General features: G+C 49.0%; 1 protein-coding gene across 2 annotated transcripts in view; it reads right to left on the bottom strand.

Moving 5' to 3' along the window:
• The window catches only part of EPHB3 (EPH receptor B3), an 82,462-nt gene that overhangs the window by 7,702 nt on the left and 47,940 nt on the right, over positions 1 to 26,820 (bottom strand). For both annotated transcript variants that reach the window (XM_053390680.1, XM_053390681.1), the window contains exons 4-8: positions 5,663 to 5,818; positions 4,482 to 4,817; positions 2,048 to 2,172; positions 645 to 813; positions 423 to 528 (exon numbers count right to left, since the gene is read on the bottom strand). In XM_053390680.1, the coding sequence (XP_053246655.1) occupies positions 423 to 528; positions 645 to 813; positions 2,048 to 2,172; positions 4,482 to 4,817; positions 5,663 to 5,818 (892 nt within the window). The remainder of the gene's footprint in view (positions 1 to 422; positions 529 to 644; positions 814 to 2,047; positions 2,173 to 4,481; positions 4,818 to 5,662; positions 5,819 to 26,820) is intronic.

The raw sequence follows: 26,820 nt of genomic DNA, 5'->3' as shown, positions 1-26,820 counted from the left end.
GCAATGGGACTCGCACCAGTCGCAAAATGCGCCTTGCGACTGGCTAATTTCTAGCACTGGATCCATGCTCAGGGACAATGCGAAATGGGAGTCCAACAACTTCTAGAAAGGCGAAGTCTCCCTGTCCCCAACTTAAGTCATAATCAATCAGTCTTGGAGGTGCCGCAAGACTTTTGCTTGTTCATGCAAGCCAGGGATAGCCAACGTGGTGCCCTCCGGACCCTGTGGATTACCACCCCTGACCACTGGCCATGCTGGGAGTTGAGTGTCTAGCAACATCTGGAGGAATGGGGGCCATAGTCCAAAACATCTGGACAGCACCACAAATTGGCTACCACCAATATAGGCAGATCCAATCCTTGACAGAATGAATAGTCACGCCCCTCCCTGGAGCCCAGGCTCTCCCTCGTCCCTGCCAGTACCTGAAGCAGACAATGGCTATCACCACGACCGCGATCACGAAGACGAGGCCTGCGGTAGCCGAGCCCACGATAAGAGGCAGCTCCTGGAAGCTCTTGCTACTGGAGCCTGTTAGGAGAGGAAGAAGAGGGAGGAAGAGTGTTGGAAGGTGGGAGAGGAGAAGGAAGGGGTGCTTGGATGGCAGAAGCCTGTGGGGAAGGGAGGGGAAGGTGAAGAGCTCATACCATCCTCCACTGGTGTCCGAAACTCCATGGGGAGGCTGTACATCCCATAGCCAGCCACCGTGCGAGCCCGGACCTGCACCATGTAGGCAGAGTTGGACTTCAGCCCTTCCAAGCGCACGTTGTTCTTCTGGCTGGTGACAGTGTTGGCGATGCCGTCGCTCTGCTCCTGCTGCAGGGAAAAATAAAAGGGGCATCTCAGGGTCACATCCAACCCTTCCGGCATCTCAGGGTCACATCCAACCCTTCCCCGACTTGGATGGTTTTAAAAGAGGAGTAGACATGGAGGAACGCCAGTCAAAGACTACTAGCCCTGATGGCTGTCTTCTGCTTCCACAGTTGGAGGCAACCATGCTTCTGAAGACCAGTCACTGGAAACAGCAGGAGGGGAGAGTTGCTCTTGCGCTCGAATCCTGCTTGCTGGTTTCCCACAGGCATCTGGTTGGCCACTGTGAGAACAGGATGCTGGACTAGATGGGCCATTGGCCTGATCCAACAAGCTCTTCTTATGTTCCTAACGCCTAGAGGGCCAAAGGTTCCCCACACCTGCTTTAGGCATCTCTACAAGAAGGGACAGGGCGCGGGTGGCACTGTGGGTTAAACCACAGAGCCTAGGACTTGCCAATCAGAAGGTTGGCAGTTCGAATCCCCGCGACGGGGTGAGCTCCTGTTGCTCGGTCCCTGCTCCTGCCAACCTAGCAGTTCAAAAGCATGTCAAAGTGCAAGTAGGTAAATAGGTACTGCTCGGGCGGGAAGGTAAATGGCGTTTCCGTGCGCTGCTCTGGTTCACCAGAAGCGGCTTAGTCATGCTGGCCACAAGACCCGGAAGCTGTAAGCCGGCTCCCTCGGCCGATAAAGCGAGATGAGCACCGCAACCCCAGAGCCGGCCACTACTATACCTAATGGTTAGGGGTCCCTTTACCTTTTACCTTTATAAGAAAGGGACATGCAGAGCAAAGGCATTCAAGGTCACCCCAGAATTCTGCTTTGCACAACTTTCTAGTGGTTTTCTCTAGAGTAAAGAAAGGCAGCCTGGGAAGGCCGTGCATTAATAAGATAAATAACCTGCATTCTCTGCTCCTTATCATAGCTAATCGTCATTATTTGTTGCTGCTGTTATTAACCGTTGCTCTGTACAGCACCTCTCGTTGCTAAAGTGTTTAGTTATATATGGAATATAATCCAGCACCCTCCAGATGCTGCTGTTCCCCACCTTGCAGACAGGGCAGCGGCACAAATGGTGAGATTTGAACGGAGGTCTTCCTGTTTGGCTGGCTCACCGGCTTGGCTACCGCAGTAGAATTCAGCACACTACCTAATTCCCCTCTCAGCGGGAAAAGAAGTGTGCCGAGTGTTTGTCAAGCTGAAGTGTGCCCCTCCCGTCCCTGCCAGAGGATTAGCTTTACCTTCTCAAAGTACTTTATCTCGTAGTCCAGGATGATCCCATTGGGCTGTTTTGGAGGCTCCCAGGAAAGAGTCATGCTGCTTCCCGTGCTGCCGTGCAGGTGCATTGTGGGAACTGCTGAAGGAGCTGTGGAGGGGGGTGAGAAGAAGCATCAGCCTCCCTCCTTATCAGCAGAAATAACACTGATTCGGCTCCCTTGACAGACAACTTGAGGGATGAACATGTGAGTCGCTGAGGTCCTCAATGCAGCACCCAAAGACACCTTGGTGCCTCTGTCCCCCCCCCCCATATTTCTCTTGGGGTCCATCAGGGCTCCCCATCACTCCTGATTTTCAAAATGCTTTTCACAAAGATTGTTATTGTCTCTTTCTCTTTTTAAGAAGCCAGCAGCAGCTGGGCTGGCAGGAAAGAGAAGTGCAGGCTTCCAGCTTCCTTTCCTTTCTCTAGGACAGCGGTTCTCAACCTGTGGGTCCCCAGATGTTGTTGGACTACAACTCCCATCATCCCTGAGCTCTGGCCTTGCTAGCTAGGGGTGATGGGAGTTGTAGCTCAACAACATCTGGGGACCCACAGGTTGAGAAAGGCTGCTCTAGGATCTTCTGGGCCTGATTTGGGTGCTCAAAGGAAAGAAAGCAGCCTGGTCTTCCAGCTCCCATCCAAAACATTCAAGTAAGGGGGGGGAAAGGCAAACCTGCAGGTGCTTTGTAAGTTTGAGGAATAGCCATTTCCTTGGGTGCATTATTGTTTCTGAAGATGGGGGCCACCCTGGTGCTTTTGGGGTGCTTTCCCTGTATTTTGGGCAGCTGTGTTTTTTTGGAAGCCAGGGGTTCACCTGCAATTTTCTTGTTAGGTTGTGTGTGTTTGCGCTGCCTGTTTTGGGGGTGAATTTTGCCTGTCTATTTCACCTGTGTTTTGCTTGTTTTGTGGGGTTACATGTCGGTGTTTTGCAAGTCTGAGAATCACCAGTATTTCTTATGTGAATTGTTTTCTCCAGCATGAATGTTAGATTTTCCAAATGTGTTCCTTGGCCCCAAAAAGGGTGGGGCTCCTTGGCCAGATTTCTACTGCCATTTTCTAAGATTTCCAGGACTCAAATAAAGCTGGAGGCACAACGAAGCATTCGCAAGACCACTAAAAATGGCTCAAATCCACTGGAGAGCCAACTGGCGTTCCATTCGCTGTGTTAAACAGGTCACTGTGAAAGGCATGATAGGCGCCAACGTGTCTGCTAAGCCACTGGAATGCAGGACCTGAGCTGGAAGATCCAGTCCATCATCCAGAATGGAAACCCTTTTCGCTTCCTCTATTGCATATCCCTACAGTAGCAGCCTTCTGGAAAGGTCGGTAGCCCTTCATCAAGCTCCACCAGCAATTTCCCACTGGTCACATCGGAACAGCTGTCTTTGGGGCAACATGGAATGATGCCCACTATCAGGGCCGGCTCAAGACATTTTGGCACCTGAGGCAAACCACAAAATGGTGCCGCCTTGCCAAGGAAGAAGATGGGAGTGAATATCTACGCCATGAGCAAGCGGGGGTGGGATGAAGATCAACATTGGTAACAGAGGGTGGGAGGAGAGCAGCAGTGCCTTCTATTCACCGAGACGCCGCTGTGGAGGCAGCATTTGGGGAGAGGGTTGCTGAGGAGACAGCAGGTCTAGCAGAAGCAGTGAGCAATGTGTTCTTGGATACCAGATCTGCCATCCCTGGGGGTTTTTCTGCCTGTGGCACTTGCTTCACCTTGTCTCATGGGCTAGCTGGCCCTGGCCATCCTGACTCCACAACAGGAGCCCCCAATCTCTGGAGGTCAGTGGACCCACATTTGTATTTCTGAATGAGTGTTGGAGCCACTCATCTGGACACTTCCCTTCTGCATATCACTCTCCCCTTGTCCCAAGAGACAGGAGAGAAAGAGTGTGTGCTCTCCCATGAGATCTGGGTAAAATCCAGCTCCAGGAGAATCAGTCTGAGCCTGGAAAAGGGCATAGAGATGGAAGAAGAAGTCGGAAAGAACATCTCTCTTCCAAACTTCCTCCTTCAGCTCTAGAAAGGTGTCTGGAAGTCTGGAAGGCCGTCGCACTGGCTCATTTCATCGGAGGGGAAATGTGTACAAACTCATTAAAAGCAAACAAACCTCGGGCAAGATTTTAGAAATAAAGGACGTAGTTACCATAAGGCTCCCTCCTGATTCTTTAAGCAAGAACCACCAACACCATTTATGTTCTCTAGAACAGCAACCTTAAATCCTTGGCTAGATGCACAATCAGACGCCCAACACACTTACAGGAATTCATGGCAGCTCCAGGACTCCAAGTTCAAGGCCTGTTTGGCATGAAAGGGCCTCAATCCCAGAGGTTCCTGCTCCACCGCTGGCTCGGCAGAGATTGCCAGGGAGAGCCTAGGCAGCTGCCCTCCCTTTCCCATGAAGCACTCACCTGCCTGGTTGGTGGTGATGTTGACAGAGGCAAACTGGGGGTTCTGGAGGCTCTTGCTGGAGACCCCGTTGACGGCCTGGATCTCGAAGGTGTACTGCGTGTGAGCCATGAGGTTGCTGATGTAAATGTGCCTCTCGGTCAGGCCGAGTTGGCGGGGGACAAACTCCACGTTGTCGTCACAGCGCATGCACAGCCGGCGCTCCACGCTGCACTTCTTGCAGATGACGTTGTAGAGCAGGTCGTCCCGGCCCCCAGAGTCGCGGGGCTCACTCCACTCCAGCACCAGGGATGTTTCGTTCACATTGGATATAACGTTGCGCGGGGCCGACGGGACACCTGCCATGGGATCAAAAGAGGCTCAAGGCCCCGAAAGAATCCCCAAAACCTTACCCTCAAAGCTGGGCTTTCCCCAGAGCCTTTCGCCACCCCCTCTCCAAAAATAAAATAAAATGTTGCTCAGCATTTACACAAAGGCACATGAGTCTTTGACGAGTTTTGCATACAAGTTTCTCTAGTCATCTTTACAACCACCTTGTATTGGAGGAAGCAGAGGTAACGCTTTTAGGTGTGGCGGTTTGAGTGGGTACAATGCAAATGTACCCTTTTCTCTCCCGAACCAAGCTCTGAAAAAAGAAGACTGGTTCTGCAAGTCTGCAGCATGGTTTAGTCTGATCCAGGGTAAAGCTGGCTGCAGAGGGCACCGATTGGCTAGTACCTGTGACATCAGAAACCACTGGCTGGGTAGAGCGGAGGTTCCTGGCAGGAAGGTTGCCATTGCTCATGAGGAGGGAGATGGGGAAGGAAATTGGTGTGGGGCAGAAGCACAGGATTGGTTCTGCCAGTGCGTTTACACCATGCCAACCTCCCGGCTACCTTTCCTTCCTGTAAGCAACAGCATCCCAAAGCTAGCGTAGAGGCTTCACCCCACCCCAAAAGCCATTTCTGTGTGGCGTCACCAGCATTCCTCTTCTCCCATCTTCCCAATTCCCCAAGCAGCTTTGCAAAACTTTTGTAAACTGTTAGTTTCGTCAACAAAGCAATGGGCGGAAGTATAGATGCATTCATGTGCTATCTTAGAGGATCATCTCACTGGCCTTGGTACCCTCAAGCTAGAATGGAATAATAAGCCCAAAATAAACACATTTTGAAGTGGAACCGAAACGGCAGAAGGGCAGACTTACTGGTGCAGGCACTGTCGGGTGGATCGGTGTCTGACCGGAAATAGTTGTTCTGGCACATGCAGAGAGTAGCTGCCCCGGAGCTTGTCCGACTGTTGGGAGGGCAAGGGGTGCACCGACTTTCCCCCTGCTTTGACTTGAAGGTGCCCGGTCCACAGGCTAGAAAGGGGGTGGGGAGGAGAGAGAGGAGGTCTCAGTTACTGGCACACAACAAGAGATCCAATTTAGCCCCATTACACGCAAACACAGAGCTGGTACACATACGCAAAAAACCAAATTGCTTCATATTTCAGCCTACTTTTTTGTTGCAACACCTCACCCAAACGAATGCCCTCGCCAGGCTGGGCAATAACAAGCAAATCCTAAAATTAACAATCACTGTGGCATGTTGGCCACAGCATGGAGCGATGGCTTGCATATTATTAATCATTATTATTGTCATCCCAGGACAGGCTGCAACAACATGAAAACACAAGGCTGGGATCAGTTAAAGCAATTTATATGCAGAAGAATATGGTGTTGTGAGACACAGACAAGCACACCCTGATCTTTATCTAGATAAATGAACCATCACAGAGCAAACTCTGGTGGCGCAAATTCTGGGTTGCCTGCAGCACCTGAAGTCAGGTTCCTAATGGTGGCTGGAAAAGGGCCTTGGTGGTGATGGTGGCGGCCTGTATCTTCCTCTTACCTTTTTAGCTGCGATCTGAATCACAGTCCTAATGGTGGCAACAATTGAAACTCTACTGCTGGGTACCATCCTCCCCACCCCCCAAGTGAGAACATGAAGACCTTGCCCTCGTTCTGAACTAGCTTTGGCCACAGCCAAATCTAACTGGCTACGTAGCGTCATAGTAAAGCCAAATCAGAGCGAGGGCAGTGCTTTCTGTCCACAGCATCATCCCAGCTAGGAGAACCAATGGTGAACGATACTGGGAGTTGCGGTCCAACAACATCTAGAGAGCCACAGGTTCCCCATCTCTGTTTTAGGCTCTCCTGCCTAGCATTCAAGGCTGCTCCATTCCCCTCGCCCACAGATCTCCCAGAGTCCCCTTCCTTCTTCCTTTTATTTCCAATCACTTCCGATGTCTATGAATGGAGGACGGTGTTGATGTGGATGAAGATGCCAGCTCCGAGACAGGTTCAATGAGGGAGGGCTGTGGCCCTGGGCAAAGTTTGCTTCTCTCTCTCTCATTCTTTCAGATCCAAGTTTCCTGCCGCTTAAATGGGAGCTAGGAAACAGCCTACCTCACAGGCATGTGTGAACCCAAAACGGGGGGGGGGGGGGAATTGCAAAGCACTTTCCAAATTTACATTGTCAGCAGGCCAACCTAACCAAGCTCTTTCTCTTCCACAGTGATTTGAACAGTACAGTGGTAGCTCGGGTTAAGTACTTAATTCGTTCTGGAGGTCCGTTCTTAACCTGAAACAGTTCTTAACCTGAAGCACCACTTTAGCTAATGGGGCCTCCTGCTGCCAGAGCACGATTTCTGTTCTCATCCTGAAGCAAAGTTCTTAACCTGAAGCATTATTTCTGGATTAGCGGAGTCTGTAACCTGAAGCGTATGTAACCTGAGGTAACACTGTATTGCATTTTTTTTAATAAACCACCAACTCGGAGGGAGAAATCCATGGCAGTGTACAATAAAAACATTAAAATGTCATAAAGTAATAATTCGACTTGGTGGGCGGCTTATGGTGGAATCTGTGCCCTGAGGGCTTTGGAACTCCCCCCAGGCCATGTGGGAACATTTCCCCCCATCTTTTCTTCCCAGAGCCCCAGAGGCGGTGCTGCCAGGAGGCTCCTGCCTGCTGAGTTTTCCCCCACGTCTTCTCAAACTACCGCAGGAATCCCGGGAGAAGAGCGAGAAGCATCTCGCTCTGGGATTCCTGCTGACCTCGGAGCTGCCTCCGTGGACCAGACTGACAGTTGCTGAGCCGTCGGGTTGCGAGAGCCAAGACATTTTTTCCTTTCCACCCTCCAATCCCCGGGGGCCTGGAACAACCGACCACGTCCCAGGCCGTCTTTGCCTGGAGGGCTGACTGAGCCGTTTTCCACACAGCTCCATTCTTTCCTCTCTCCTGCTCCTGGATTTGGTATTTATTATTGATTATGGTTATTATTACTACTTCAAATAAATACAGGGAAGAAAGAAAAATATGCAAGAGATGGCGAGAACGGGGGAAAAAAGGAGAGGGACAGGCCAAAAACACGAACCTTTTGATCTAATAACTTCATGGCTGCCAGCTTTGATTGATTCCCAGCCATACGCACCAGCTTCTAGCAACTGAAGCAGTTTCAGGCCCCCCATTTTTAAAAATATATATACATATTTTTAGTGAGCCAGGCCCCCTCAATGTTCAGATGGTGTTCAGTTCTGTCCCCTGGCTCCTCACAACGTCACATGTGACATCATGAAATTGCACTGGGGCCCCTCAATCAACTTGATTGGGGAAACCCACCCAGATGGATAGGGTATAAATAAATTATTATTATTATTATTATCATCATCATCATCATCATCATCATCATCATCATCATCATCATCATCATCATAGAAGGGAGTTGGAAGGGACCATGAGCACCATCTAGTCCAACCCCCTGCAATACAGGAATACGCAGCTGCCCCATGCAGGAATCGAACCTGCGACCTTGGCGTTATCAGCATTGCGCTCTAACCAACCAAGCTATCCACATGGCTCCTCTGTTCTCAACAAAAAACATTGAATGCAGGTTAAAAAATTGGTCCCAATGAATCAATGGAACTGAGACTGGAGAACAAATGGTCATTGCAGAAAGAGGCTCCCCGTGATATACGTACACACACACAGAGAGAGAGAGTCCCAGATTTGAAATGCACAGAGCTGATCAGAAAACGAGTTGCCAGAATCCTGGACTGCACATCCAAGGGGAGAAGAGAGGACTGGAGTCTTTATTTGATGCTTTCCAACCCACCCAACGCCACATCTAAAACAATTTCATTGATGGAGTGAACTAGCACACCCGGCTAGATCTGAGATAAAAACAGCCGAGTTTGGGATTTTGGAAATGTTTCTGAGTGCATGGGAGTGAATTCACTGCCTTGTTTTACCTTCGGTAGTGAAGGCTGGTGGACACTGAACCAGACCACCAGTCCAACACACACAGTACTGCCTTTTTATTAGTATTAGTAGTATACTGCCCTTTACCCACAGATCTCAGGGCAGCTCTCAACATAAAATTTCAATATAAAAAACACAAAATACATAACAAAAATATGCCTTCCCTATCTGGCACCAGCTCCTAGTTTGGTTCATATCAAAATAGGAAGTACCTGGGTACTTTATTAAATACTGGGGACAGGGAAAGGAAAGTTATTGTTGACGGAAAGAGGTGCAGGGTGGGAAGATGAGAGCTGCAAGGACTAAGCCTTCCCTCTCCCCAAGATGGGCTCATTCTCCCCTTGAGTCTATTTGCAGGCTCTCCCTCTCTGCCGCCCTGAGGACGAGATGCTTTCCCCTTGTTTTCCTAAACGTTTAAGCTTCTGCAAAGATGCAGCAGATCCTGCGCTGCAAGTTCCGATTTCAAAACCTGTCGTGCTTTTAAGTGCAGGCTTCCCAGACTCCCATCCTGTGGCCAGAGCAAAAAATCCAACCCACCCAGGGCAGGACATGAGTACACAGCAGTAAACAGGAGGGGCGGAGGAATCCTCCCCACGCGTGGTCAGGCTCAGGGGCCCAGCCCTAGTGCGCCGACCCCGGCAATGATTGCCGAGGCAAAGCCCTCTTCATCCTGCCTAACCACAGAGAAGTGCCACAGGAATTTGGAGTGCGACAGGAAACTGCCAGGACTGCACCGAAACCGGAGTGGGTGGAATCCAGAGGCAGCAAACGCCGTCCTTGCCCTCTTGCCAAGCTCAAATCAGATGAATAATTTCCATATCCCCCTACCCTGCCAGATTTCTGGCAAATATTTAACAGAGCCTTTTGACTTTTCCACGTTCCCTTTCCAGTTGTTTGGTGAGGAAGGAAGGAAAGTGATTAGACCCACAATCCATCATCTCTTCCCAGGCTCCCCTAGACCTCAGCCCCGCTCTAGCTTCGAGGTGCATGAATCCTATTTCAATGAATAACATTGTAAGACCCCAGGCTCTATGTGCAACCTCCTCGCTTCAGAAATTTATGCCTGCAGCATCGCACCATCCTGTAGTGGCCTGTGCTGCTATCATGTATCTTGCATTTTCATGCCTGGATAGCTCAGTTGGTTAGAGCGTGGCTCTGATAATGCCAAGGTTGCAGGTTCAATCCCCGAATGGGACACCTGCATATTCCTGCATCGCGGAGGGTTGGACTAGATGTTCCTCAGAATCCCTTCCAACTTTACAATTCTGTCATTTCATGATTCTGTAGATCTGAGATCTACAGATGAAGGGCGGTATACAAACAATGACAACAACAACCATCTTGGCTAGTCTGTGCTAGAGAGGTATCCCTTTCTAGAGTTGCACCTTATTAACCCGGGGCTGGGCCCGAATCCCGGAAACGTCTTAATGTGTCAACTTGTATTTGTTTATTTCTTCTTGCTTCCGGGGCACATGATGTCTGCTGAATGTGAGGAAAAGCATTCATGGCATTGACTCACCCTGGATGTGCAAATCGTGGCTTTTCGCCGCATGGTTATTACCCCATTGCAGCTACTACATCTCCCAAAGTGGGTTAGCCAATTACGGCGCAGTAAATGTGGGACAACCTTCAATCTGGAGGAAACAGGGAATTCTTCGTCACAGTGGTGTGGCTGTCAAGGTGCCTTCCTTCCAGATCTGGGCTCCACTGCCCCGAGAAGCCGTGGGCTGAGAGGGTCCCCAGAGCATATGATGGCCTCACGGCATCCAGAGGACCTCAGCACCAAAACACCCCTTTCCGGAAGCCCATTGGTTTCTCTTGACCTTGAAAAGATGCTGGCCCAGACCTTCTGGATCAGGTCTGGGATCTGCTTGGGCAACAACCAATGCTGACCTTGTCTCCTCTGACCGTCTGCCCAACTTCCCTCAGGCTCTGTTCCCAGCCATCCGTGTTTCCTTCTTCCCACCTTGCTGGCATTCCAGACTATTTACAGCCCAGGCTGTCAGCAATAATTAACTTCTGGAATCCATTGCCACAAGATGCAGTCAAGGCCCTGGTGGCTCAGCCGGCTTTTTTTTTTAATTTAAAGGATTAGGCAAATTGATGGAGGGCCGTTATGAGTCACAACAATGGAAGAGCCAGCTGCGAGCCAATGGCCAACTGGAGTAGCCAACCAGAGGCTTGTGGGAAAACTGTAGGCAGGCTCAGAGCACAAGAGAGCTCTCCCACCTGTGGTTTCTACCAACTGGTATTCCGTTGCTGCTTCCAACCGTGGAGGCAGGACATAGTAATCATGGCTTGGAACCATCCATAGCCTTGCCCTTCGTGTTATCTTCTTTTGAAGTCATCCAAGAGGATGGCAATCTCTGCCTCCTGTAGGATAAGGTTACCAGACATCCCCGTTTCCCAGATTAACAAATCAGTTCCCTGACAAAATCCATCTATTTAGTAGGAAGTTGAGAAGTGTCCCCGGATTCATTGAAAAAAATCTGGTAACCTTACTGTAGGAGCGAGTTCCATACTTTAAACTATGCACTGTGTAAAGAAGGACTTTCTAGCTGGGAATGGAACTTCGATGCTCAAAGGCCTTTTGATCACCAGACCAGAAGCCAGAGGATGGGGAAGGCTCTCTCTCTCTCTCCACCAGTTCCCAACTGGCCACTACTGGAGACTGTGTGCACTGGGAGGCAACGGGTCTTTGAAATGAAACAGGAAGGCAATGCTTATGTTTTTAATGCCAGGGTGATTCAGCATTAAAAGACTAACTGAATTGGGCTTAAGAGTGCTGCCAATGTGTTCCTGAGGACAGTATATAATAGAATAATAGAAGTTGGGAGGGTCATCTAGCCCAATCCCTTGCAATGCAGGAATATCAACTAAGGCATCTATGACAGATGGCCATCTAACCTCTGCTTAAAAAAACTCCAATGAAGGAGACTCCACAGATCTTATTGTCAGACAGTACTTCCTGATGCTTAGTCAGAATCTCTTTTATTGTAACTTGAAGCAATTGGTTTGGGTCCTACCCTCTGGATCAGGAAAAAAACCCCAAGCTTGTTGCATCTTCCATGTGACAGCTCTTGAGATATCTGAAGATCATACCTCCTCTCAGTCTCCTCTTTTCCAGGCTAAACATACGCAGCCCCTTAAACCATTCATCATAAGGCTTGGTTTCCAGACCCTTGATCATCTTGGTTGCCATCCTCTGCACACCTTCCAGCTTGTCAACACCCTTCTTTAACTCATGCTGCCCAGAACTGGACACAGTATTCCAGGTGTGGTCTGACCAGGGCAGAATAGAGTGCTACTCTTACTTCCCTTGATCTGGACACTAGACTTCTGTAGATGCAGCCTAGAATAGCATTGGCTTTCTTTGCTGCTGCTGCGTCACATTGTGGACTCATGTTTAACTTTTGGTCTACTAGGACTCCTAGATCTTTTTCACATGTGCTACTGGTACTGTGCTACTGTGAGCCAGTGCTACTGTGAGCCAGTGTGGTGCAGTGGTTAAGAGCGGTAGTCTCGTAATCTGGGAAACCGGGTTCGCGTCTTCGCTCCTCCACATGCAGCTGCTGGGTGACCTTGGGCAAGTCACACTTCTTTGAAGTCTTTCAGCCCCACTCACCTCACAGAGTGTTTGTTGTGGGGGAGGAAGGGAAAGGAGAATGTTTCACTCCTTAAAGGGAGTGAAAGGCGGGATATCAAATCCAAACTCCTCTTCTTCTTCTTCTTCTTCTTCTTCTTCTTCTTCTTCTTCTACTACTACTACTGGTAAGCCAGGTGTCCCCCATCGTATATCTGTGTAGTTTTTCCCCTATTGAAATTCATTTTGTTAATTTGGGCCCAGTTTTCAAGTCTGTTGAAGTCATTCTGAATCCAGATTCCGCCTTCTGAAGCATTAGCCACCCCTCCCAGTTTGGTGTCATCTGCAAGTTGGATGGACACCCCCTCAATTCCTCCGCCCAAGTCATTTATAAAGACGTTGAACAACAATGGGCCCAGGCAGAACCCCACAGCACCCCACTTGTCACTTTTTCCCATAAGACTTGGCGAGCCAAGTAAATCCTTGCCAGAGCCTTAATACCCAACACAATGTTCTCCAGATGCTGTAGGAATCCAAGTTCCATTGGCTCCAGCCAGCATAGCCAATGATGAAGGATTATGGGAGTTGTAGTACAACAACATCTGCAGGGCACCACACTGGCCACCCTGGAGCTAAAGGGCAATGAAAATAACTTGATGATGGCACATAAACTAACAAACCACACCCTTTCCTCATTTTCAGTTCATCTGCTTAATGGCTTTGGCCCGGTTTCAGCTAAACACTTGCCCACGGGTAAAATGGATCCATCCTGGGGACCCAGAAGGTCCACAGATAATTATATTCTGCCCTCTCAGTTCCCAAATCATCACCAAGTACTTAAAATTTTGGTACAGTTTGCACATTTTCTAATGAACCTGCGAGGGGGTGGGTTCTCCAGAATTCAGAATATTTTGATAAGCAGTTCTGGGTTTACTGGGAATTCAAAAGAAGAAGATGTGCCACAGGAGTCATCTGTGAGGAGCTGACGTTGCTCCATGAAACCAATGGCTGTTGTAAACAGAGTGGGGGCACAATCAGTCACGGGACAGTGGTGGTAGATGAGACCCTTTTGTTTCCACAATAAAACCAAGAGAAGGAAACGATATTACATTCCTGGAAGCACCAGTGTTTCCACAGATTTTATATGACAGACTCTACACATGAACCTGTGCTTTCCAATTTTTAATGTTAGAAATTTCAATAAATATGTTTTGAAGGGGAACATTGACAGAAACCAGCTTCACTATCACCAGCCAAGGCTACAGGTGTCCTGCCTGATTCGTTTTGCTGAGCTGTTGCTTTTTGCTACAAATCTCTCCCTCTCTTTTTGGGTGTGTGTGTGTGTGTGTGTTCCTCAGTACCTTCTCTAAGCAAAACAATTTGCACATGCATTTTATTAAACTGCTTGCAGTTTTGGCAGAAACTGCCTCTGTGTTCTCTTCATATAAGGAGCTGCCTTAATCTTGAGCCAGACCCACCTAGCGGACCTGCAGCTTCCTCCTCCAAATGGCCACGATTCGCCCCAGCTGGGGTCTTGGCCTCCCCAAATCCTAGCACACTGGAAACACTGAAAAATGAATGTGGAACATCACGCCTGCTCAGTTGGCGGAGAATGAGAACTTTAATCTCAGGGTTGTGGGTTCGCATTTATGCAAGGCAAGAGAGGCATTTCACACACAGGCTCAGTTATCAGTACAACACCCCTGCAAAGTAGGCTAGCATTTCCACTCCCTTACGAGAGACTAATGGCTTACTAGCACCCCCTGCCTTCGCCTCCCATTCCCCGAGAGACTAGGCACACACCCCCCGCCATCCCTCCTTGCTTCGCTCACCGGCAGATGACACCAAGTGCCCCTTCTGACTGCAGCCTGTCAGCCCTGTGGGCGACACCCAGCAGAAGCCCCCCCCACCGTGCGGGCAGCCCCCTAGCCCCCAACCCCTCAAAGCCGCTGCCTGCTCCGTTGGTTGGAACAAGGCGTCTTGTGTGACCCTCTTTTCTGGGGGGTTGATAAATGCCAGGAGGCCACAGCTGTGAGTAGCTGGATCCAAACCCTCAAACAGACTTCCATTCACATCATAATCAACCCCTTTGTTGCAGGCATGGCTGCAAGGATGGGGAGGAGGGAAAGGCTCTATATCTCTCCCCCCCAAAAAAAGATTCAAAGTAGATGAATTAATCACAGGCTTTGGGGGCATACGGCTGGTTCCATCACTTTTTTTTTTGTAAGAAGGATTCACAACAGCCGTTCCAAGCTGAGGTAGAATTGTTTTTCAGGCTCAATCGGTACAGCATGAGACTCTTGATCCCAGGGTTATGGGTTCAAGCCCCATGTTGGTCAAAAGGTTCCTGTATTGTAGGGGGTTGGACTAAATGACCCTCAGGGTCCCATCCAACTCTACAAGTCTGTGATTCTAGGTGTGATATTATCTTGCAGCCCTGCTCACGGTGAAGAGGTCAGGAGTGCTTTGGCTCCCCAGGTAAGCCTTATAGCAGTGCTGCAGTTAACGACAGCTAATGACAACCAGAGTTGCCTCAGGATCATTTCAAAGCCATGCTTAGAGCAGGAATGGGGGACCTTATACAGCTTGGGGGCCACATGGAAAGGGTGGGTGGGGCAAGAGGAAAAAGCAGGCAGAGCAAAAAGCCGGTTGGAGGATGGATGGCGGCTAATGGATTGAGGTTGAATCCTGACAAAACAGAAGTACTGTTCTCGGGGGACAGGGGGTGGGTGGGTGTGGGGGACTCCCTGGTCCTGAATGGGGTAACTGTGCCCCCCGAAGGATCAGGTGCGCAGCCTGGGAGTCATTTTGGACTCACAGCTGTCCATGGAGGCACAGGTCAATTCTGTGTCCAGGGCAGCTGTTTACCAGCTCCACCTGGTATGCAGGATGAGACCCTACCTGCCCACGGACTGTCTCGCCAGAGTGGTGCATGCTCTGGTTATCTCCCGCTTGGACTACTGCAATGTGCTCTATGTGGGGCTACCTTTGAAGGTGACCCAGAAACTACAACTAATCCAGAATGCGGCAGCTAGACTGGTGACTGGGAGTGGCTGCCGAGACCACATAACACTGGTCCTGAAAGACCTACATTGGCTCCCAGTACATTTCCGAGCACAATTCAAAGTGTTGGTGTTGACCTTTAAAGCCCTAAATGGCCTCGGCCCAGTATACCTGAAAGAGCGTCTCCACCCCCATCATTCTGCCAGGACGCTGAGATCCAGCACCGAGGGCCTTCTGGCGGTTTCTTCACTGTGAGAAGCCAAATTACAGGGAACCAGGCAGAGGGCCTTCTCGGTAGTGGCGCCCGCCCTGTGGAACGCCCTCCCACCAGATGTCAAAGAGATAAATAACTACCTGACATTCAAAAGACATCTGAAGGCAGCCCTGTTCAGGGAAGTTTTTAATGTGTGACATTTTAGTGAATTTTTGGTCTTCGTTGGAAGCCGCGCAGAGTGGCTGGGGAAACCCAGCCAGATGGGCGGGGTACAAATAATAAATTATTATTATTATTATTATTATTATTATTATTATTATTATTATTATTATTATTCATCTCTGTGCAGTATGCTAGCTTCTATGCCTCCCTCTCTCCCCCAGGTATTCTTCAGCCAAGCAAGCAAGAGGCATTATCAGAGTTCAAGGAGCCAGACAAAAAACATTCAAGGAGGGTGCAAAGCAGGGCTGGTAGTTTATTATTATTATTATTATTAGTAGTAGTAGTAGTAGTAGTAGTAGTAGTAGTAGTAGTAGTTGATTTTATTTATATTTTGATTTTTTCTAAAAAGCTTATTTTAAATTCTACTTTTGTTATCTATCTATCTAATCTATATATCATCTATATCTATCAAATTGTAAACCTCTTAGAGCTTTTATTTACAATTAAGCAGCATACAACAACTTCTCTTAACAGAAATTAAAATTAACAAGGCAAAGGGAAGAGTCCCGGGGGGGGGGGGGGAAGAGGCCTGGAAGGGCTGCCTTTGCTCCCTGGATGGAAGGTTCCCCAACCCTCCTGAGGAGGGAAGGCTGGCCAGCCATAATTCAAGCTCGCCACTCAGCCATAAGCCCACCTTGGGCCAGTCACCAACCCTTAGCCTAACCTACCTCGCATGGTTGTTGTGATAATGAAATGGGGAGGAGAACCATATACACCACCTTGAGCTCCCGGGAAGATAAAGCTGGTGTATAAATGTAATAAATAATAATAAGAGTCTGTAACCGGCAGAGAGAGTCAGCTATATTAACAAGCATGGCCAACCTTGCACCTGCACCATCCCTGGAGAGCGCTGTCCAAAGGAAGCCAAACCAAACCAAGCACATTACAGTGCCTTAGACTTCCACATAGTGCACAGACAGGGAACTGGTGGTCCTGCAGATGTTCCTGGGACGCCGGCTCCCAACAGCTCCAGCCAGCACATCTGGGAGGGCCACCATCCCTGATACAGCAGACACGGAGACAATATTCCACGCACGGAGCGGCCGCGCCAGGAAAGAGGGAGCCAATCCATTAGAATGCTTTGCTAATGCTGCAATTCTCTGGAAAAATCCCACCGGATGACCTAAGTGTTTTATTAGCAAATGTTCCTCGCTGATACGAACCCCTTTCCGCCCATCTCCCAAGTCCCCTGCTGAGTAAGAAATCTGGAACATGAAGCATCCAAACAGCAATGTGCGCTCAGCCGCGAACCGAAGGGACCTGGCCTCTGCAAAGGAAGAGGTCCATCTAAGCAGCGCATGAGCCAAGCGCTGGGAGATGAAACCCACAGCTCAGGATATTTCACTCATTGCTGCAATCCTCATAGGGCTGTCTCAGCACAGAGGCAGCTCTCTTAAGGCTGCCTTGCCCAACCAGTTACCCCGAGAAAGCCACTCCCTGGATTGCTTCAGCCTTCAGCTCGTTTTGATCAAAGAGCGATGGGATGAGCTGGCCTGATCTCAAGGCAGGGCCCTCGGAGGTTGGCTTCTGAGGCCCAGGCCTGGTTCTCTCTTAGGCGGAAAGTCTCCCTGCAGCTTCAGGCAGCCCAGAGATGCTAAAAGGATGGAGAACTCCTCATCCGCATGCAACACACACACAAATCCCAGAACGGAGAAAATGAATGTGCTGGGGACTCCCATTCCTCCTTGCTTCTTAAGGCACTTGGGTAAGAAGCAACGATCAACTTAGAGCTGAGGATGAAGAACCCGAGGACTACAGTTGGCTATGCTGCTAGATGGGAACTGAAGTCCCAACAACACCTGACTAGTAGGGCTGGGCGATAGCAGCTTTTCAACCTCGTGATGTATCACCAGCTGAACATCATGATATAGTAAGGTAAAGGTAAAGGGACCCCTGACCCTTAGGTCCAGTCGTGGCTGACTCTGGGGTTGCGGCGCTCATCCCGCTTTATTGGCCGAGGGAGCTGGCGTACAGCTTCCGGGTCATGTGGCCAGCATGACTAAGCCGCTTCTGGCGAACCAGAGCAGCGCACGGAAACGCTGTTTACCTTCCCACCAGAGTGGTACCTATTTATCTACTTGCACGTTGACATGCTTTCAAACTGCTAGGTTGGCAGGAGCAGGGACAGAGCAACGGGAGCTCACCCCGTCGCAGGGATTTGAACCGCTGACTATACTATGATATAGTAGGGTTGCCTTATTTGAACAACTTTTGGGCCAAGATTGTTGAGCTATTTTTATGGAAATTTGACATCCAAGGATTTGCCAAAAAAACACTTCTGACGTGGATTGCCATAAACCTGGGAGGGACGAGTTGCATCAGCCTAGGCCCCGTGAGGCGCTACAGGACTCTAGCCCTCAAACCAGTCCAGGGCGACATATCGGTAAATCACCCAGGCCTACTGACAAGCTACAGGTTCCCACATCCCTTGTTCACAGCATCAGTGTGTATATATTGCCTGAGATGTGGCACTGCAACCCACAATGGTAGTAACTGCTAATGGAGTGTTCTCAGTTGACTCTTCCCATAGGACCATGCTGAGCTTTTGTTGATAAATCTGTTTGTTTACCAGAGGCCCAAAGATGGCGTTTGCCTTCCTGGGGTTATAAATTAACCCTTGCCCAGCTGTCAAGTACATTCATGGAAGTGCAGGTTCTCGTTGGTCCAGTTTTGTCAAAGAGTGGTAAATCTGTGTGTGGGCTCTAGTCAGCAGGTTCAGGGTCACCTGGCAGAATGCTCCACCTCCCCCCCCCCCCCAAAAAAAGATGTCAAGGAGATGACTGGCAGCTTTGCCTTCTCGCTCTTCTCCCTGACTGATTGGTTTTCTGCATGCAGGGGATTTGTGTGCACAGAGGAGCAGTCAACTGTATGTAATCTCTATCTGCCCTACTGCTGGCTGCTCAGCTGAACAGGGAGAATATTATTATGCATCAAAGGTCCCCCCCCCTACCCCTAAGTAGAGCTGAGCTTGGACATGACTGCTGTTTGGGAAAAGCAAGTTCTGCATGTAACTGTAAGTTCAGGGTTGCAAACACCCACCTAGTCACTTGTGTTAAGTCTTTCTCCAGGCAATGAGAGGTGCTTTGATAAAATCTGGGTTCCTTCCCTTTATCCCAAAACAGATATATAATAATAATAATAATAATAATAATAATAATAATAATAATAATTTATTTGTACCCCGCCCATCTGGCTGGGTTTCCCCAACCACTCTGGGCGGCTTCCAACAAGGCTTAAAAATATATCAAAATGTCACACATTAAAAACTTCCCTGAACAGGCAGATATACAGGCAGGCAGGGAATGTTTGCTGCAGATTTGCTTGCAGGCTCTGGTTCCTATGTGCCTTGCAGCAGACAACCCTACTAGGAGCCATGGAGAGCTGGACACCTTAGGAGGGGTGATGCTGGGTGGAGATAAGGGGCAGCAGAGTTGGAGATAGAGAGGTCCGATCTAAGGCACACACTCCAGTGGGAAGTTCTGGTGCGCAAACTTCATTGAAACGAACGAGAGCTGCACTTTCTCTCTCGTACAGCTTCTGTTATTTCCCCCGTGAGGTAGGAACAGGAGAATTTTACTAGTGGGTTGAGCAGTGTATTTATCCACAGGGAAGTACCACTTGGGTCGAGTGCCAAAGTGTTTGGGGCTAGCTCTGCCTTGCAGAGGAGGAGGGGGGTGTAGAATCAAAGCCTCAACCCAGAGAGGAAAGATTGCTATCTTCCAGGGAGCTGGAAGCTGATGTGAAACAGCCTTATTTTCTTGGGCAGCCTCCCTGCCCCTGAAGCAGAGGCCAGGAAAACAAGATAAGTCTCACGCAGCTGAACGCGGCTTGGGCTTCCCAAATGGCACTAACCAAGGATCTACTGGGGGAAAGGAATGTCTCCAGCTTCAGCACGTATTTTCCCAAACAGTTGTGTCAACGCTCTCCACCCGGAGAGGCGGGCTGGAGAGCATGGCCCGTCCATCTGGTGGCTAGAATGGGCTCCAAAACTTTTTGGCAGTCAAGACTTCCCTGCTGGGGTATGACACCTGCCCTGCATCGCTTTGAACCGAAATAGACTGACCTTTGGGGCCTCCCCTCGAAACCCACAAAACAGCCTTATACATATTTATGGGCTGAGCCCCGTCCAAGAAGCAGACACCCTTTCGCCACGAATGTTCCAAGTTGCACAGCCTGGTTTGTTTTCAGGCTGCAGAGCACACACGCCAAAGTTTCGCCTATGAACTGAACAGCAAAGTGTGAAGGTGACTAGATCTGTGCTGTGAGTGGTTTTTTAAAAATTTACTTATAATCGGTGTTTGAGACCTTGTACTTGGCTATTCATCTCCTGGGCACTTTCTCAAGTGAACAATGCAGGTGTGATTTTCCTGATTCTGCTAACCACCCATTTCCATGTTCTGGGATCAATCAACTATTAAGAAAGAGGATCTCAGCTGCAGCAGAGCTAGGGAAGGCCTAGTTAGGAACAAGGAGAGCTGTTCTCATCCTGGGGGAAAACTGGGCAATTAGATGGACCAAGGATTGGTGGGTGGGGAACCTGTGCTCCTGCAGATGTTTATATTTATTGCACAATATTTATAGACTGTTCCTCATATGAAATCCCAGAGATAAAATGCCACTAAAAATACTACGGAATGATCATAAGATGAGCCTGTTGGCCAATTGCCCATCTAGTCTAGCATCCTGTTCTCACAGTGGCTAACCATATGCTGGTGGAAAACAGGTCCTTAAAATGACTGGCTCATCTTAAAAGCTGAAACCGTGGAAAGGTGCCTGTCGACACAAAGTGGAATTCCCCATCAGCCCCAACCAATATGGCCAGTGGTGAGGGATGATGGGAGATGTAGTCCAGTAACATGTGGAGGGCCACAGGTGCCACCATTCCTGATTTACAGAATCTTTAGCTCAGCTGGTAGATCTCAGGGCTGTGGGTTCAGGCCCCGCGGTGGGCAAAAGATTTTGTCATGGTCCGTTCCAACCCTACAATTATCTATGATTCTATGTTAAGTGCCCGTCGCCAGCTGTTATAATGACGCTGGGCTCTAACAGCAGAGGAAGAGACCTCCTTGCCAACACCAGCACAGTGCCAGCCAGCTTGCCTGTGATTCCGCTAACTCGGCTGCGTTTGTTTTATTGTGACAGAATGTGTGGGTGAGCCAGGGCTGTCCCAGTTTGTGCTCAGCAGCGCCCAATTCCATCTGGATGACCTGCCCACGCAGTGATGCAACGTTGCCAGGCAGGCCTATTGGCAAGAGTGGACCTGGCTGTGCGCAGCTGACGGAGGCCCCGCAACATCTGGCAGCATGGCCTGCCCCGAGGTGCAGGTGTTCAAAAGTAAAAATACAACAACTTAATGTCGTACCTGCAGGCCGACAGCTACCTGTCTGCGCCTGGCTTTTCTCAGGATGTTTCCATGCAGACATGATTGACAATGTACAACCCTAGAAGGCTGCCTTAGATGTTGCCTAACATTGACATCAGAACACAAGAGAATCCTGCTGGATCAGGCCTGTGACCTATCTTGTCCGGCCTCCTGCTCTCGCAGGTGCCAACTCGATGCCCGTGGAAAACCTGCAATCAGGATTTGAGCAGAAAAACACACTCCTCTCCTGTGACTTCCAGAAACGGGTCTTCAGAAGGTCTACTGTCTACAGCTGTGGAGGCAGACCATAGCCCTGATGGCTAGTACCCATCGACAGTCCTCTCCTAGGTCAGCATTGCCCACACTGAGTGGCCGTAGCTCTCCAAGAGTCTCTCTCAGCTCTGCTTGGACTGAAGCTGGGTCATTCTGAATGCAAAGCAGCTGTTCTACCACTGAGCTACTGCCCTTGAGACACCCATCCTCTGCCATCGTTATTGTACTGGGATCCAGTATGCTGAGATTTCAAAGAAAGTGGGAAGAGAAGGGAATACCTTGAGAAAAAAGCACTTCCTCCATCTCTAGTTGTCTGCAAATTGCAGGTCCCTTGATTAAAGGCAAATATTTGTTCTCTGACCTTTTTGCATTGTGCAAGAGTTCTGTAACATACTATGTGCAAGGAGATAAAGAACTACACAACTTTTAAAAGACATCTGAAGGCTGCATCAGGAAGTTTATAATGCTTGATATTTTATTATGTATTTATATTTTGCTGGAAGCTGTCCAGAGTTGTCCTTGTTGTTGTTGCTATTTTTTATTATTAATTATCATCATCATTATTATTAACCAGAAATGAAAAAAACAGCTGTGTACAACTGCAAGAACTTCAGGAACAAGGCTCCTATTGAGTCCAGAACACCCACCGGCAGATGCAATTGCCACAGCTCCTCTGTACAACCCATTGCAGAATATATTAGCCTTACTTGCTCTGAACACCATCTCATGCAGAAAGCAGCAATCAGCTCGTACTCTTGCACATGTTCTAGACGTCAGCTGCAAGAGTGAAGCGGGTCCCTCAACTATCAGAAAGCAACACAGGTTTGGTTTTTATTTATTGGATTTCTATCTTGCCCTTGCTCCCAAAGGAGCCCCCGAGGCCAGATCATTCCAGTCTATTTAACGAGGTTGCAGCAGGCCAAGAGATAGCCGCTTCAACACCTCTGAATCAGAGCACCTACCGAGTGAAAGCCCACGGAAATGGTTATTCTTCGAGTGTCATCTCAAAAAGGGAGCACTGAAAACAAAAGAAATTGCCACATCTTGCGGTGAACTGAGCTCTCCTTGATCCCCACGTTGCATGCCTAGTGTTGACCCAACCCAACTTGCTCAGGCAACCTGACGGGACCCACAGCACACGGTGGTCTGGCTTGGGGAAGAAACCTCTCTTGCAAAATCTAGACCTTGCCCATGTGACTAAGGGCCAACAAGGGTGGGAGCTTGGCTTCTTTCAAAAACACACACACACAACCACCCTGAAATCGCACACAAAAGTGACTCACATATGGCTCGTCGTTACCGCACAGAACACTTGGCAGGGAGAGGCAGGAGTTATCCAAAGCCCTGAGCAATCCCTGAAGTGCAAGCTCGGCCAAAATGTCGGGGTCCCCTCCTTCCAGCTGGGAGGAGCATATCCCAAGAGTTCAGGCTGTTTCATCTGCCACATCATTAGCAAAGCTCTTTGCCCTAGCCAGCTCAAACCTCTCTCCTGCACCCCCATCCCGAAGAAGAAGAAGAAGAAGAAGAAGAAGAAGAAGAAGAAGAAGAAGAAACCCACCCCCGTTTTAAATTTTTTTTGGTTCCAGTTACCAATAAGACAAGAATAATATCTGGGATGCCATCCCGTTTTATGGGCCTGGCCAGCTTTCCAGCCAACGCACCATCGTTTTGTATGCCTCAGCAGTGCCTTTTCCAAATCCTCCAGGACTTCTCTCCCAGCACGGAGGGGAGAGAGAGAGAGCGAGTCCTGGAGATAAATTGAAGCCATCACATCCCTTTGTCCAGAAACCATGCAATTTCGTTAAAGGCAGCAATCAGGTTCGACTGGCAAAAAGCTGTGCTTTATGAACCCTCCAATCCTTCTCCCCTAAGTGCTTGCAGATGGTGTGGAGATGTGTGGCTGAGGTGGCACCTCTCATTCTAAGCTGCTGTTCTGGGTCCCCCCCTCTTCCAAGGTGCTTTTGATTTGTGGAGGCATTATCCCGTAGGTTGAAGAGTCTAATTCAGTTCCATAGTGGATTCCCCCCCCCTTTTTTTCCCTCGAGAGAGAAAGGAAGGACTTGAGGAGCGGAGCTGAGTGTTTGGAGGAACTGGAGAACTGAATTGAGGTCGAGAAGGCAGTCAATTGACACCGTCGTTTTGCCAGAACCAAATCCAAAGGCACCCCTCTAAAAAAATTCACTTAAAACACAAGCCAGGCCCAAATTGCCCTCATTTTAAGCCCCACACGAGGTTTTCACTACGGATAGTTATTTGCCTCTCGCTGCCTCAGAAACCCAAAAACATTGCAAAGGGCTTAATTAGAAATGGGCTTTCGGCGGGGCCCAGCCCCAGAGCCTGGGTTCAACGCCAGGAGGCTCAGCCCAGGCTGAGGCAGAACTGACAACAGCACATCTTCTGAGCATGTAATTTCCAAACCTTGTGAAATCCCAGGAGGCCATTGCTGGTGTTTTGTTTAGGGTAGGGCTGTTCCTACAAGATCCACAGATCCCCAAGAGCACAGCCCTGAGTGCCAAAGACCCATGGGTGTGTAATAAACACGAGAAAGCCACACATAATAAATAATTATCTGGAGCAAGGACGATGAGAAGAACGTGAAACAGGGGGATATGGGGGTGAGTAGGGAGGGAGCTGAGTCACCGGAGATCAAACCCCTTCATCCCGGCAGAGGTCAGCTTGAAAGGTTTTGCACAGTTTCCGAAAAAGTCAACAAAGCAGGATTCAGATGGATGAGTGTAGATAAGGCAGTCCAAAAGACCATCAATCTTTCTCTCTCACATGCATGCAAGGAATACAATTGGTTACGGGGTCTTTGCGCCTTGACCTGCGTCCAGTCAATATGGCCTTTGTTTTCTGAAATAACATTTTTACTCCAACCTTCCTCCAAGGAGCTGGGGGGGGGGGCGATTGGCCTACTCCTCCCCCACCTTTTATCCTCCTGAAAAGGCTGTGAGGTAGGTTAGGTGGGGGAAGAGAGAGAGAGAGAGAGAGAGAGAGAGAGAGAGAGAGAGAGAGAGAAAGAAAGAAAGAAAGAAGAGAGAGAGACCCCAATTCGAATCCATGGGGCTTCAGCCAAGCCCCATCACTTGTGGGTATTAAACTGGCGTTGTAGAGCTACCTCTTTACCACTGCCTTTAGCAGCTAATTTGATCTGAGTTGCACCACTCCCCCAGTTTTCACCCAATTTTGATTATTTTGCATTATGCCGGATTTGGGTTGGACCTCTTGGCTTTCAGTAAATGTTTTGAGGCTTTTTTGGGTGGGTGTGATGAAACCATTTGCGTAGTCTGCCCTACCCACTGCCCCCACCATGCCCTCTTGGCTGCCCACTTTCTCCCCCCCCTTCCACTTTGCCGGGCCCACCTGCCCCCATTAATAAACTGCCCCACTTTCCCCCACCAGCACTTGCTTCCCAGGCCTAGTAGAGAACACCAAAGTCTGGGCCAGGCACCATTTGTATGTGGAGAGCTCCCCTATGTTGCTCTCACGAGAACTCTCACAGAGGTCAGGTCCAAAATACAGAGACTGGCACACAGTCAGCCACTGATCTGCCAATAATTACGATTATTAAAAGGCTGCACATGGGAACCTGTGGATTACAGCCAGAGCAAAATCTCACCAAAATTCCTCCTCTCGGTTACAGACAGCTGCAGTGCCAAGTTTTGCTTGCCCCGGGATTTTTTCCCTAGCTGGAAACATTGATACCTGCTGCTCTTTTTCTCCACCCACATCTCATCTCTTTCTCGGAGGGCGGCGGAGGCTGCAACGCAGAACCTTGGCAAATGTCGGGAGTGAGGCTCCACCTGCCTCTGAATCTTCCTCCACCTTGCTCCAGGTGTCCCACATCATTCCTCCCAACCCAGGCCAGCATCCCAGCCTGAGTCTCAAATGGGTAGTTTTGATTACAGATTCTTTTGCAGCTCTGCCATCTTTGCTTGTACTCCCCCCGGTTTTATTTTTATTTTTAATAGCATTTTAAAGTATATGTTCTCGGTCCTGCTCTCACCAGTTAATTTTTGCACGCATCCTTGAACACTGATTAGTATTTTCCTTCTATCCTAATCCCTTCTGGCTCCTTCGTCTCTTCTAGTTCTTAAGGACAAAACAAAAACCATCAAAACTTTAAAATCCTCCACTCTGAGTTCTGTAGTTTTGCATTCATTAAACTTAGGTTTTTAGATAGCAGGCCGGCAAATGGGGAGCAGCCATTGTCTCCTGCCCATTGTACAACTCCTACACCTTTAAGGGACGCTGTCAGAGGGCTGCAACCTGCTGTTTGTTCTTATCACCTGTGCTGAGCCAGAATTATCTCCCAAGCGAGCAAGTTCTTTTAAATTAACCAAATTGTATATAACCAATTTCTGTCTGCTATCTCAGTAGCAGTATCTCAGTAATCTCAGACCTATTTGGAAAAACTGGTGTGTTTGGGAAAGCATGGTAGTAAACCAAAATTTTCAGCGCTAGCGAGTTCTGAATGCTTACTTGCAAGGTTGCATTATTTTAGGCGCTGCTCCCCCACCACACCTAATATCAAGCACATGCCTCATTAGGCGTATTTTACTTTTGCATTCCAAAGTCATATTTGCATGAATTAGTCACGTTTGATACACAGCATGCAATGCGCGTCAACCCGTCAACTAAATAAAACTTTGAGAGCACTTAGCTTAGTAATTTCCAAGCTGTGAGCCAAGCCACACCAACAGGCCACAAGGGAGAACTGCTTGCAGTCGGTGACAATTTTTCTAAAAAAATAAACGCTCCAGTGAGCGCAAGCACGCTCACCCAGCCAGCCCCATAGAAGAAGTAGCCTAATGTGTCTCTGCATGGCTCAATTCTTCAGCTTTAGTTCCTTCTCAATTACCCACCAGGAGGAGGCTAATTCTGGCCCATCTCTGCTTCTGGTGTGCTTGGTGCATCTGATCTATCCAGTAGGTAATTTTGCCCCATTTCTGCACCTGGTGAGTTTGGAGCAAACACAGAATTACCTGCTCAAGGAAGAGGCTACTTGTGGTCTTTCTGCACGCCCCAGGCCTGCTTCTTTTCAATCAGGCAAAAAGACTCATACAGAAACACAGAACGATTAATTCCTCCAAGGAACACATTTCAGTGGACTTTAGAAGCAAATCCGTTCGCTTGCAGGAGTAAATGGTAAGGCAACGAGCAGACGTTTTGGAATCTGGCTACTTCAGGTACTTGCCTTGCTACCTGACAACCCCGCTTCCCCAATCATCCCATAGTTGCCCACACCAGTAAAAAAAAAGGGGGGGGTTATACATCTTCAGACATCATCTGTCATGATACTGTGTTCGCCCGGTGATTAAAAAGGTTTGCACAAATGAACCCAGTGGAGAGAGCCTTACGTGGAGGTGAAGGGGAGCCTGGAAAAACCACTTCTGCTTGCT

Source organism: Podarcis raffonei, chromosome 5, assembly GCF_027172205.1.
Source record: "Podarcis raffonei isolate rPodRaf1 chromosome 5, rPodRaf1.pri, whole genome shotgun sequence".
In the NCBI taxonomy this organism is placed as follows: Eukaryota; Metazoa; Chordata; class Lepidosauria; order Squamata; family Lacertidae; genus Podarcis; species Podarcis raffonei.
Note: the sequence above shows the minus strand (reverse complement) of the source record. Positions and strands in the feature narration are given on the sequence as shown.